The sequence below is a fragment of the Lycium barbarum genome, chromosome 4 (assembly GCF_019175385.1).
Source record: "Lycium barbarum isolate Lr01 chromosome 4, ASM1917538v2, whole genome shotgun sequence".
NCBI lineage: Eukaryota > Viridiplantae > Streptophyta > Magnoliopsida > Solanales > Solanaceae > Lycium > Lycium barbarum.
Genome location: NC_083340.1, coordinates 22732087 through 22745952, shown reverse-complemented (window position 1 = coordinate 22745952; position 13866 = coordinate 22732087). Strand labels below are relative to the sequence as shown.

At 38.7% G+C, this 13866-nt stretch overlaps 1 protein-coding gene and 1 long non-coding RNA gene across 2 annotated transcripts; one reads left to right on the top strand and one right to left on the bottom strand.

Moving 5' to 3' along the window:
• The first annotated feature begins 444 nt into the window (after nt 1-444).
• Nucleotides 445-2342, top strand: LOC132635552 (catechol oxidase B, chloroplastic-like). Its single transcript, XM_060351980.1, has one exon. It carries the CDS (start codon nt 451-453, stop codon nt 2209-2211), a length of 1761 nt encoding a protein of 586 aa, XP_060207963.1. The 5' UTR covers nt 445-450; the 3' UTR covers nt 2212-2342.
• An 8958-nt stretch (nt 2343-11300) lies between these two features.
• LOC132638281 (uncharacterized) lies at nt 11301-13571 on the bottom strand. The gene is made up of 2 exons (XR_009581657.1): nt 13372-13571; nt 11301-11615 (listed from the first exon to the last, which is right to left on the bottom strand). It is a non-coding gene; the product is annotated as an uncharacterized LOC132638281 (long non-coding RNA).
• Nucleotides 13572-13866: the final 295 nt, after the last annotated feature.

The window sequence follows — 13866 nt, the reverse complement described above, 5'->3', positions numbered from 1 at the left end:
TTATAGACAGAGTTTCTAATTTATGCCAATAAATAAAAATGTAGAAGAAATATATCAGATTAACTAATTTAACGAAAGAAAGTGATCCTTAATTCCTATATTTCCTACACCTAAAAGCAAAAAAATAAAATAAAATGGTAATGACCTCAATTTCTCTTTCAATTTACCCTGTTCAAAGAAATACTTCTCAATGATATAGCATCGTAAAAATCAAGAGCCATAGGGTACCTTTTTTAGTTCATAAAATTTAGGGTAGAAAAATAATTAGGATTGAATTTACTCGTGATTTACGAACTAAAATCTAACTATGAGTTTAGGGAGAGACGTAGGGAGTAAGAACTACAGTCAGCCGAGCACGTGTTTCACGTTAGTTCTACGTACGTACATACATTACCCGTTGTGTATAAATTAAGGTTGCAATCCTTCAAACCAAAATCACTCATCCCACAAATGGCTTCTTCTACTACAACTCTACCATTATGCACCAACAAAACCCTCTCTTCTTCCTTCACCAACACATCTTTCGTAGCAAAACCCTCTCAGCTTTTCCTCCATGGAAGGAGTAGCCAAAGTTTCAAGGTTTCATGCAACGCCAACAACTCTGGCGAGCATGAAAAGAACCTTGAAGGTCTTGACAGAAGGAATGTTCTTCTTGGTTTAGGAGGGCTCTATGGTGCTGCTAATCTTGCACCATTAGCCACTGCTTCTCCTATACCACCCCCTGATCTCAACTCTTGTGGTCCAGCCACGATAACTGATGGTCCACCTGTACCATATTTTTGTTGTCCCCCTAAACCACATGACATGGAGAACATTCCATATTACAAGCTCAATACTATGACCAAGCGCCGTATCCGTTCCCCTGCTCATGCTGCTGATGAGGAGTATATTGCCAAGTACGAACTGGCCACTAGCCGAATGAGGGATCTTGACACAAACACTACAGACCCTGACCCTCGTGGGTTCAAGCAACAAGCCAATGTCCATTGTGCTTATTGCAACGGTGCTTACAAAGTTGGTGGCAAAGAGTTACAAGTTCACTTCTCTTGGCTTTTCTTCCCATTCCATAGATGGTACTTGTACTTCTACGAGAGAATCTTGGGATCTCTCATTGATGATCCAACTTTCGCTTTACCATATTGGAATTGGGACCATCCAAAGGGCATGCGTTTGCCTCCCATGTTCGATGATGAATGCTCTTCTCTGTACGACGCAAGGCGTAACCCAAGTCACCGTAACGGAGCCATAATGGATCTTGGTTATTCCGGTGACGAGGTCCAAACAACTCAACTCCAGCTGATGACGAATAACTTAACTCTTATGTACCGTCAAATGATAACAAATGCTCCGTGCCCGTTGTTGTTCTTTGGTAAGCCTTACCCTCTGGGAACTAATCCCAGTCCAGGGATGGGAACTATTGAAAACATTCCTCATAATGCTATCCACGCCTGGACTGGTACAAAGCGATGTTCAGATTTGGGTAATGGCGTCAAGTCATACGGTGAGGATCTGGGTAATTTCTACTCAGCTGCTTTGGACCCAGTTTTCTATTGCCACCACGCCAATGTGGACCGGATGTGGTATGAATGGAAAAAATTAGGAGGCAAAAGAGGGGATCTCATGGACGAAGATTGGTTGAACTCGGAATTCTTTTTCTACGACGAATGCTCCAACCCATGGCGTGTCAAAGTCCGAGACTGTTTGGACCATACGAAGATGGGGTACGATTACGCGCCAATGGATAAGCCATGGCATAACTTTAAGCCAATGAAACAGACCACAACCGGGAAAGTGAATACAAGTTCACTTCCACCAGCCAACAAGGTATTCCCACTGGCGAAGCTGGACAAAGTCATTTCCTTTTCCATCAGTAGGAAAATTGAGAAAAATGAACAAGAGGAGTTGCTGACATTCTGCCTCAAGTTCGATAATAGCAAGAACCTAAGGTTTGATGTGTTCCTCAACGCGGACAAGACTGTGAATGCGGTTGAGCTTGACAAAATAGAGTTTGCAGGGAGCTTCACCAACTTGCCACATGTTCATGGAAATACTGATCGTAAGCCTGCTACTTTCCAGCTGGCCATCAATGAACTGTTGGAGGACAATGGTCTGGAAGATGAAGACACTATTGCTGTCACTTTGGTTCCAAAGAAAGGTGGCCGCTATATCTCCATTGACAGTGCCAAGATCGACCGTGAGGACTGTAATTAAGTCCTGGTGTGGTGGCTATGGTGCCAAAATTAAACTGCAGTGTGCGTTTTTATACGTTTTATTTCTGTTAAAATATCAGCTAGATTGTTGACTGTTTCTAGTTATCAGAATAAATGTTTGTCTTCCACGTAGCTGTTCTAATCTTTTTTTTTTTTTTTTTTATCTTCAGGGCTTAATTTCATTTGGTGATGTCAAAAATCTTTAGTGAAAATAGACAACGTCGTACGTTCAATGAAACACTAGAGCTTCACTTACGGTTTCGGCAAAACATAATAGTTCTGGCTCAAACGCTTTATTTATGTTAAAAGAAATTCATTATAATTAATTTGCTAAGAACTCAATTAGTAGCGTTTCCTAGAATTCAGAACCCATAAACTCAAAATCGTAGTTTTGCCTATGTCATGGTAGATTAATCTAATGTATGATATTTTACAACTTAATCAGCCTTCAAAAATGATCAAATTATTGCTTTAATATTTGCACTCAATTCTACAATCGTTGTGCTTTTAATTAGTTAAATATAAGGAGTTAGGGCTTATGTTCCTCAAATTGATTATACATCAATTAGCTACCAGTATATATAGGCACTGCGAACAAATTTGTTGCAACTTCGTGGCCTTTATTAAAAGTCCAAAAAAGAAAAATAATCGAAAAATGACGTCGAGAAGCAATTATTCAACAACGGGTTAACAAATTACTAGAAGGTGACGCCCGTGCGATGTACGGGGCCAACAATTTTATCTGTAATGTGTTAAAACATACAATATTTATTATCAAAATGAGGACCAAAGTCATACTTCACACACTTTTCCAGCATTACAGGTTATATTCAGCTATCAAGTTCATAATGCATCAGTACCACCAAAGAGATACAGTTCATGCATTGCTATGTTCGTTCGAACAAAGCAAAAATAACTAAAAAGTAGATGTTTTAACGACTCATAACACATCGATTTCAAAAATAAATCACTACATGGGATATCTCCAATGCATATTGCTAGCCCTTGACACCAGAAATGTTCTCCGCTGCTGGCACATTTAGAATACCATTGGCATCAATTTCAAAACAGACACTGATCTATGGCACTCCTCTTGGTGCTGGTTGAATACCCTTAAGCTCAAATTTACCAAGAATGAGCATACCTGGTTGATTGTCTGAGCAGTTCTCTTTCTTGGTTGGAATAGTACTGTTTCTTGGAATCAAAATTGTCATCACATCATAATTGCAGCTTGAACTGCAGCTCCATATGCTACAAGGAGAGTGGATCTTGTTTTAGTGACGGATATTCATTAGTGGGCTTATTAACTTCTATGCTAATCCTATTATCGAGGCAAATTTCTATATAATACTGCCAGAGATTTTTGAAGAATCATATGAACCTCATATTTCATTGATCATTCTCAACATTTAGCTCAGAGCGCATTGGTAGTTTAATAAAGAGGAAACAAGGACTACCTGTGAAAAATATAAAGTGCTAAAGGAAAGAGGAAGTAAACTGAGAATTAGCAAATTGATATCTCAAATACTTTGTTTTTTAAATTTATTAGATAGAATCATCTATCCAAGTATGAAGTTGAAAATTCTTAAAAAGCGATAAAAGAAATCTAAAAGTGTTTTCTTAAAAAATTCAAGCCAAACTAACCATTAAAATATTTCGAAATTAACTGGACATATCTATAACATCCAAAGATGTTTTGTCCTGAGAACAAAGGAACACAGAATGAAATGACAAACGACAATCAAATCCTACATCCCTCCAGAAGAAGACAACAACAACAACATACCCAGTTGGATCCCACAACGTGAGGTCTGAGGAGGGTAAAGTGTACGTAGACCTTACCCCCACCTTGGAAGATAGGGAGGCTGTTTCCGAAAGACCCTCGGCTCAAAAGAAAACAAAGAAAACAAGGGAAACAAGGGAAAAGATTCAGATACGGACAAGCAAATCAAAACCATGTGAAAATGAGTAATAGCAAGAGCAACGAAGTCATGATAAAATAACAAAGATAGACAAGACCAACACATAGAAGCAGGATAAAAATACTCCTAATACGAGAAAGGAAACCTCGCGGCCCCCCACTAGCCCTCTACCCTGATACTTGACCTCCACCCCCTCCTATCACCGGTCATGTCCTCGGTAAGCTGGAGTAACGCCATGTCCTGCCAAATCACCTCTCCCCAGGCCTTCTTTGGCCTACCCCTCCCTCCAGAAGAAAACTGAAAATTCCAATGCAATCGTAATATTTAACAGCAAGGCTTCTGAGATTCAGACTTAAATTCGAGTGTAACAAATTCGATGAATATAAGCTTTGCTAAGCTTCCAATAGAGTTTCTTCTCAACACCTGTGACCAGTACAGACACCAGTTGAGGCTACAATAGGATTTGGTTTAATTACTTCTCACTGTGATTGTCACTTTAGCCTTAATTAATCTCTTGATGCATTTCTTCCATAGTGTTTAAATGGCTCCGAGCTCACTTATCCTATTGCATTATCTGCTAAAACACCAGCATCTAGATGTTGAAAAACCTATATTTACGTTTCTTACTCGAATAATTAGTAAATTTATATATTTTTCAGAGATAATGTAAAGCTCCTCATCAAACTAATTGTCACACCCCTACGAGGAGTATGACGGGCTCCGACCCGTAGGCCGGGAACCACCTGACTTATCTGTCACTTTGAACATTATAAACCATAACTCCAAGAACACCTGCACGCAGAAAAGGCCCAACATAGAAATATCTGACCATTCAGCACATATGTTCATATGCGGACCGACAAGGTCGCCACAACATAACGTAAATCATAAAGCCGGCAAGGCTAACAGTAAAGTATCAAGAGCTCAAAATAAGGCCGACAAGGCCACCAATATATTATACAACAATATGAACCGGTGGAGCTATAAAACATCTAACTGTACACACACGTCTACGAGCCTCTACATAGAATACGATGATCATAAGGACAATACCAAATAGTCTGCAGCTCCGAAGTAAGTGGAGTGCTCGTGAGAATCCATTGATAGAGCACCTACGGGTTTGATCCATCTCTGTTACACCCCAGAAAAATTCTCCGTTCATGCACAGTGGATTGACTGACGAAGGGCATGATTCACATGATGTGTTGATAAGTAAGGAATAATATTTAATGATTCTAAATGAGGTTTCAAAGACATTGGAGGTAGGAGACGAAAGTTGTTAAGGAAAGCAAGGTATATGTGGTGCGTCGGGCAAGAATTACGAGTATCGAACTAATGATGTCTTAATGACATTTTGGAAAAGAATTATAATGTCCCTTATACTGGTAATGAAGTGTCAAGTAAGTTTCAAGAAGAACCCATAAGCCAAACATGAGCATAGGCCATCCAAAAGGGCGAGTTAAGGAAACATCTTCGTAATGATCTGGTTTGGAGGGGCCAAAACGCTATTATAAAGTTGGAATTTGGGAAAAATACCACATGACGAAAGTTGTAGATAATTGAAAGAGCTGTCTAACCATAGGTCGTGGGCCCCTACAGCATATCGGGATCAAAAGTTATGGCCATTTTACGACAGACTGTACGGGGCAAAAATATCACCTGGCACCATCCGCGACACCATCCGCGAATCGCGGATGACCTGCGACTCGCGGACGCGACCCGCGACCGCGCCGTTTCATCGCAAAGTGTGCCAGTGAGGGTCGGTCAGCTGGCAAGCTCCGCGACACCACCTGCGACTCGCGGATCATGCTCGCGACTCGCGAAGCGTGCCGCAGGTTGTGTCGATCCAGAATTTTCTGGACCATTATATATAGACCCAACTTCGTTTCTAACTCATTTTTTCCCCATTTTTGGTCCTAAAACCCTCTAGAACCCTCTCTAACATCTCATCCACAAGAAAATCAAAGGAAACCAAGATTTACAACATCAAATTCAGGAATCAAAGTGTATGAAACTCAAATAAGATTTATCTTCTTCAAGAAAATCCTAAGGAAGGTGAGGTAGGGTTTTGGTGCTAGAAGGGGAACTCCACTCAAGACTTGTTCAACCACTATCTGAGGTAAGTTTCATGACATTCTCATGATGATTGAAGTATTTATACGTTGAAACACTTGAATTATAGAAGAGTGTAGTAAATGGGTCATAAAACGTGAATAGTGTCATAGTTGAATGATAGTTGGATTAAATTATGACTGTTGATGAGTTGGGAGTATAAACATGTTGTAGATGACGTATAGACCATGAAATAGGTGTGATGTATGAGAAAATGTGATGATGAGCTAAAACTCATAAATATGGAGAAATTGGAGAAAACGGTGGAATGTGGTAAATGCAAGTAGATTGCGATTGTTGATACGATATTGTGAGTGTTGTTGTGAATGTTTGGTTGCTGAAATGAAACACGGGAAAAGTATTAGAAACAAAGGAAACGCTGCCCAATTTTCCCTAGAAATAGTAGCGCGTTCTTCTCGTCGATTGACTAACGATGGTGCGAATTCTCTCTTGAAGGTAGAGACGTTACGTCAAGGGAAATCAAGCGAACGATAGCATAGTTAACGACAAAGGTATGTTAAGGCTTGTCCCTTTCTTTCAAAGGCATGATTCCTAAGTTGTGAATTCATAAATGCTTCCATGACTTCCTTAATTTCAAAAGTTAGAAGTTTATGATTCCAAAGCATGATTCCTTCCTTGATAACCCGTAAATATTTTCCAAATGCCTACATCGTTCCAAAACGAAGGTTTACGAGTTTGTAAGCTCTTATGAGGGCAATAATGGACATATTGTTTTATCATGATTACAATGATGCCAAAGATGAGAATATTTTCCTATGATGACTACGATGAGACGATTTCATGTTTAAAGGTTCCAAGTTATGATTTGAATGACGATGTAAGAATATGGAGCTATTTCTTGACTTCTCAATTTTATTCATGGATGACTACTATATTTCCTTTAATATTTCCAAAAGTATATAGAATGACTTCTTACAAGATTATGACCCTACTCTCTGTTCTCTTTATATTAGCTTTCGTTGATATTCTCGCCTTATGATGATTGTCCCTTCAAGGCGAGACATGACGATCATGATTAATCCATAACATAATCGGAGGTGTTCGACCTTACGTCACTCCGGCAGGAACATAACTTTCCTTGAGCCCTCATGCATGCTACGTATATTATGTATGTATATGTATATGATATGAAAATATTTTCAGGGGAAGTGGGGAAAGGTGAGGCGCTATAGACGCATAGCCACCTGTACAGCTGGCATATCATGATTTCATCCCGGACGCGGGGTGCCCGGACGCGGGATATATGGGTGATGGATCGGGCCGTACGTTCCACGACAATATATTTATATATGATAATATATGGATCGGGCCGTACGTTCCACGACAATATATTTATATATGATGATATATGGATCGGGCCGTTCGTTCCGCGGCAATATATTTATATATATGATGATGTATGTGTGACGATCCCCTTTGGGTCCCACTACTCAAGGTATTGTCTATGCCAGGGTACAGCCATTCCGCACAGGGGCTCGCCCCATTATCCCTCTTCACGCTGCAGCGCTACGGGGTATCGAACCCGGAACCTCTAGCTCCTTTACATTCCCCAAAGGGAATCGCCTCTTACCAATTGAGCTGAATATTGTACTGAGTATGAAAGGCATAAGCAGTAACAATATATCAATGAAATATGAAGGCATCAATGAGATAAGGAGGCATCAAGAAAGAGCAATCTGTACTGGCTATCAAATATAACTGAAATAATGCATGCTGACTTACTCATAATCTTTATCATGTCATGTATCTATACATATATAAGCTGCCCGTCCATGCAGGTACGGAGTGATAATGTATAAGCTGCCCGTCCATGTAGGAGCGGTGTGATAATCATAGCCTGCGTCCAGGCCTCCCGCGTCCGGGGTTTAAGCTGCCCACTATAGTGGTGTGCACATCTACGTGCCTGCCCGACCGACTATAGCGCGGCGCGGTGTGGGTTAGATGGTCTCACAAGATTACTATGTTATATTTGTATATGTTATTTTGATAGCCTAAGGGGCACGTGTATATAAAATTATTTGTGTTTTCAAACGAAATATGGTTGTCTTATGATTATGAGATTATGAATGATAAAGAAATGTAAAATGGTTATGACGAGTGAGGAAACGAGCGGTGCTCGGTGGTTAGCCCGGGTGCCCGTCGCGGCCCTAGTCGGGTCGTGACAGTATGGACCGGACTGCACGTTCCGCAGCAATATATGATATGATGATGGATATGAAGTAAGTCAGCATGTGCTATTTCTTTTATAAGTGACAGTCATATACAGTTGCTCCTTATTGATGCTTCATTTATCTCATTGACGTATTTTCATTGTTATGCCTTACATACTCAGTACAATATTCGTACTGACGTCCGTTTTCTTTGGACGCTCTGTTCATGCCCACAGGTAGACAGGGAGACGGCGCAGACCTATAGGAGCTATCAGCAGATTTTCAGGAGCACTCCATTATTCCGGAGGTGCTAATCGGGTTATACTTTTGTGTATATATATATGTATATGTATTTTGGGCATGACGGGGTCTTGTCCCGTCCATATGTCTAGCACTCCAGTAGAGGCTCGTAGATGCGTAGTGTGGGTTAGATGGTCTCACGAGATGCTATTTAGTATAAATGTTATTTTGATGGCCAAAAGGGCATATATATAAGTATTTATGTTTTATATGGAATATGATTTTCCTACGATTTGAGTATAAAAGTAATAAAAGAGCATGAAATGAGTATGATGAGACATAGAGCGAGTGGTGCTCGGTGGTTAGCCCCGGGTACCCGTCGCGGCCCCTAGTTGGGTCGTGACAATCTCCCTGCCTACCTGCGGGCATGAGCGTAGCGTCCACAAGAAGGGACGTCAGTACAAAAAATGTACTGAGTATGTAAGGCATGAATAACAACATAATATAAATATGGAAGGTAACATGGAATAAGAGAGATAACCTGTACATCTGGATGCCTCATCAGGCGGATGTCATGCATGCTCAATGTTTTTAAAAAACTTTTTCTTACATACATATATATAATATTATCATAACGTACCCGGCCTTTTCAGGACTCGGTGTGTAACGTACCCGGCCCTTTCAGGACTCGGTGTGTAACGTACCCGGCCCTTTCGGGACTCGGTGTGTAACGTACCTGGCCCTTTCGGGACTCGATGTGTAACGTACCCGGCCCTTTCGGGACTCGGTGTGTAATACCAACTGATCAGTGGTTGCACAATAGGTGCCGTACCCGGCCAACTATAGCGCAGCTCGGTGTAGTAAAATACATACATACAGATATATATATAAAGCATGCATGAGAGGCAAATAAAATCTATAACTACTTCGGAGTGACGTAAGGTCGGTAACCTCCGATTTTCATTATGGAATTATCATCATCGCTATATCTCACCTTGAAGGAACAATTATTATAAGGTGAGATCAACAACAATGAATAAAATCGAGAAAAATCATGAAATAATCTCCATAATCTCATAATAGTATTAACATCATAAGCTTTGGAATTTCCAGAATTAAAATCATCATCATCATAATCATCATAGAAACATTCTCATCTTTAACATCGTCATTCATATTGTAAAAACATGTCCGTTGTTGTTGTTGTCATAAAAGCTTATAGAATCATAAATCTTTGACTCGGAAAATAGGGACATTTTGGAAAATATTTATGGATTATCAAGAAAGAAGTCATGCCTTTGAATCATAAACTCTATGAATCATGAATTTCTAGCTTTTGGGAATAAGAATATTCTTGGAAAACATTTATGGATTCACATAAAGGGATCATGGGACATTTGGAAAACACATATTGGATTCATAAGAAAGGAATCATGCCTTTAGAAGAAAGGGACTAGCTGTCACACCCCTACCAGGAGTATGACGGGCTCCGACCCGTAGGCTGGGAACCACCTGACTCATCCGTGACTTTGAACATTATAAACCATAACTCAAAGAATATCTGCACGTAGAAAAGGCCCAACATAGGAGTATCCGCTCATTCAACACATATGTACATATGCAGACCGACAAGGTCGCCACAACATAATGTATTTCATAAAGCCGGCAAGGCTAACAGTAAAGTATCAAGAGCTCAAAATAAGGCCGACAAGGCCACCAATATATTATACCATAGTATGAACCGGTGGAGCTACAAAACATCTAACTGTACACACACGTCTACGAGCCTCTACATGGAATACAAATGATCATAAGGACAATACCAAATAGACTGCAGCTCCGAAGAAAGTGGAGTGCTCCTGAGAATCCGCTGATAGAAGACCTACGGGTCAGATCCGTCTCCCTGCCTACCTGCGGGCATGAGCGCAGCGTCCACAAGAAGGGACGTCAGTACGAATAATGTACTGAGTATGTAAGGCATGAATAACAACATAATATAGATATGAAAGGTAACATGGAATATGAGAGATAACCTGTACATCTGGATGCCTCATAAGGCGGATGCCATGCATGCTTAGCCTTAAAAAAACATTTTATACATATACATAGTACCATGCCCGGCCATTAAGGCTCGGTGTCATATGTATAGTATCATGCCCGACCATTAAGCTACGAACTTAATTCCGCATCTATTCCTATAAAAAAACTGTGTTTAGCGACGAACGAAATCCGTCGCTAAACAATATATTTCTGTCGGAAAACCTATTTAGCTACGGAATAGCGACGAATTGTCGGCCGTTACTATTTTGCTCGTTGCTAACCTCTTTGCGACAAAAACTTTGAATCCGTCGCAAAGTTTGCGACAGATTAGCGACAGACCGTATCCGTTGCTAAAACTTAGCAACGAAAAAATCCGTTGCTATTTTCATCAATTTCGTCGGTAAATTTATAATTCATTTCGTCATTAGATTTAATTCGCGATGAAAAAATCCGTCGCTAATCCGTCACAATAATTAAATTTATACAGTTGTTGTAGCTATAAAATATTCACCACAAATCAGTAGAAAATTCATTTTTTTTAATCTTCTTATTTACTATTTCAAATACATCATATTGAAGCATATTATATGAAAAATTGGATACGCTTAGAAATAACTGAAATTCTTATAAATCAATATTCACCAAGGTCCGAAATAGATAACACATACATGTAATTATATATTTAAGTTCAAAATATCCACAACACCAACAATTAAGTCAACAACATGAAAAAACTAACTAATACTCGGCCAGAGAGATGGTCATCATCAAAATTGATGCATGAGCGTCATCAACATTATTAACAGAAGAGCATATATTTTTCTCTTCATTTCCCCTCTTGCAATTACGTAATACGCTTGACATTCATCAACATCAGTTTGAGTATGTGTGTAGTGCTGTAATATATCTTGATATCCCTCCTGTAAAGAATAATATCTAATTAAATTAGCGGAATAATAATTGATGAAACTTGAACAGTAAAGAAAAACAATATGTATGTACCTTACATGATGTTGGATCTCGATCCCAATGAGACAACTTTGTTTAGACTTGGACTAACAAAGAACTTTTTAAAAATAAAAGAATAGAATAAATCACAAGAATATAGAGAAATTGAGGTTGTTGGTTCATGAATAATAAAAATTAATATGCAATTCCTAAGCTTTCACGTCAAGCATATAAACTTAAACGATTATGCAAATAAACACTTAAACAGTTGATTAAATAACCAACTCATCACTAATATACAAGTAAAACATCATGTTAATCTCTTAGCTCAAGAAAAAGTGCAGCCAAATGACAACTGAGCCTCCGCTCAGCGCTTCACTACAAGCAACACGGTGCTAAGCTGAAGTAGTTAAAATGTGGGGTTGCAAAAATTAGAACACCAACTGATACTCAGAAGCACATATGTAAGAAGATTTTACTCATCCTAAGCCCAATATCTCTTGGAACCGCAAAAAAATTCAGGATTAATACAGGATATACATCACATACATACCTGTTTTCAAGATCTAGAAAAGATAACTCTGTGATATTTGAAACTATCAACTTTCAAGCTCTAAAAGTGTGAGAGATAAGCAATCAGACTAATGTAGAAAGATACACAATAAAAACTAAAATAGCATACCAACAGATTACTACACACATGAGGCACAATTTGGTTCTTTATAGGTTATGTTACAAAATGGAAGAAATTCAAATCATGTCTATTGATACCAGAACCAAAAATGAAGCACGTCTTTGTGAATGACTCAAAGAAATGGAAAGCAAAATTCAATTAATTCGTTTGAGATATCATATATACACTTGAAACTTAGATAAGTAATTTAAACTGCATTCACTAAAATGGCTCTAGTTCTACCTAACTTCATTATAACCTGATTTTTCCCCTTAAGAATAAAGTATCAGAAAACAAAACCTCGCTGCTTGTGAATAATATTAGCAATTTATCATTTATCTAAGTGTCAAGTGTATGTATCGGTCGCTGCAAACTACACTGTGAATTCCTCAAATCACACAATGCCCAACTAGAAACTCTCATTTAAATTAGGTACAAACGAGAATGGAAGAAATTCAAAAGGCAAGCTAACACTATAGATCTAAAATGACTCAAAATATTGCTAAGTTTTCTTAAAGAAACAAATAAGACAACCATTCACGCACAAAAAAATAGCAATTTATAGTAACTATATGAATGAAATTGAACAGAAGTAACTGAAATTTATAGTAACTATATGAAAAAAAACAATTTATAGTAAGTGAACCAAAACTTTTCACTGTCAAAATTCTTTTAACTTTATCAGGCTACACGAAGTCTTTGTTCTAAACTGAACCTGTCCAAATGAGTATAATCGTGGAATGTACTTAGCTACAGATTACTGCCAATCTAGGTTTATGTAAGCACATAATAGAAAGGTGCATACGGATAACACATTATATAAACATATATAGGTGTGAACCTCCCAAAAGATTTTCAGAGTACTAACTGATATCCGAGGGAGTAATTTCACAGCTTCCCACACAAGAAAACATGAAAGAACATTTCTTTTCTCTTATAAAAATTGTTGCCTAGATTATAATTAAAGAACACTTTTGCATTAGATAAAGAGCCTCATATATACCGAGCTTCTTTTCCCTAATTAGACAACAAAGTCGGGAGAAATTAAGCATTACCTGAAATCAATGAGTTATCGGAGTGGGACGAGCTGACGGAGAGGGACAAGCTGGAGGAGGAGGCGACCTGCCGGTGAGAGACAATGAGAAAGACAACAGAAGGCCGCAGGTGTTTCAGATTTTGTTTTCACCATTGTGCCCTAAAATAACTCTTAAGTTGTATTTAGGACAAAATTGGCTACGGAATTGATTCCGTCGCTACAAATAAAGGGGATTTTATTGTAGCCAACTTATCTTAAAATATTTTGATAAACAAAATATAAATAGCGACGGATATTCTGTCGCTACAATTTATATATTTTTTCGCAGGCATTTGGTCGCTAATTTTGTAGCTAAAATGAAGGCGCGTAAATGTAGCACCAATATATAGCGACGGATTTGGAATTTTCGTTGCTAATCCGTCGTTATCTAACATGCCAATTATTTTTTTGCTTTTTTGGTGACATAAATGTAACTCCGTAGCTAATCCGTCATTATTTAGCGACGGAAATCAAT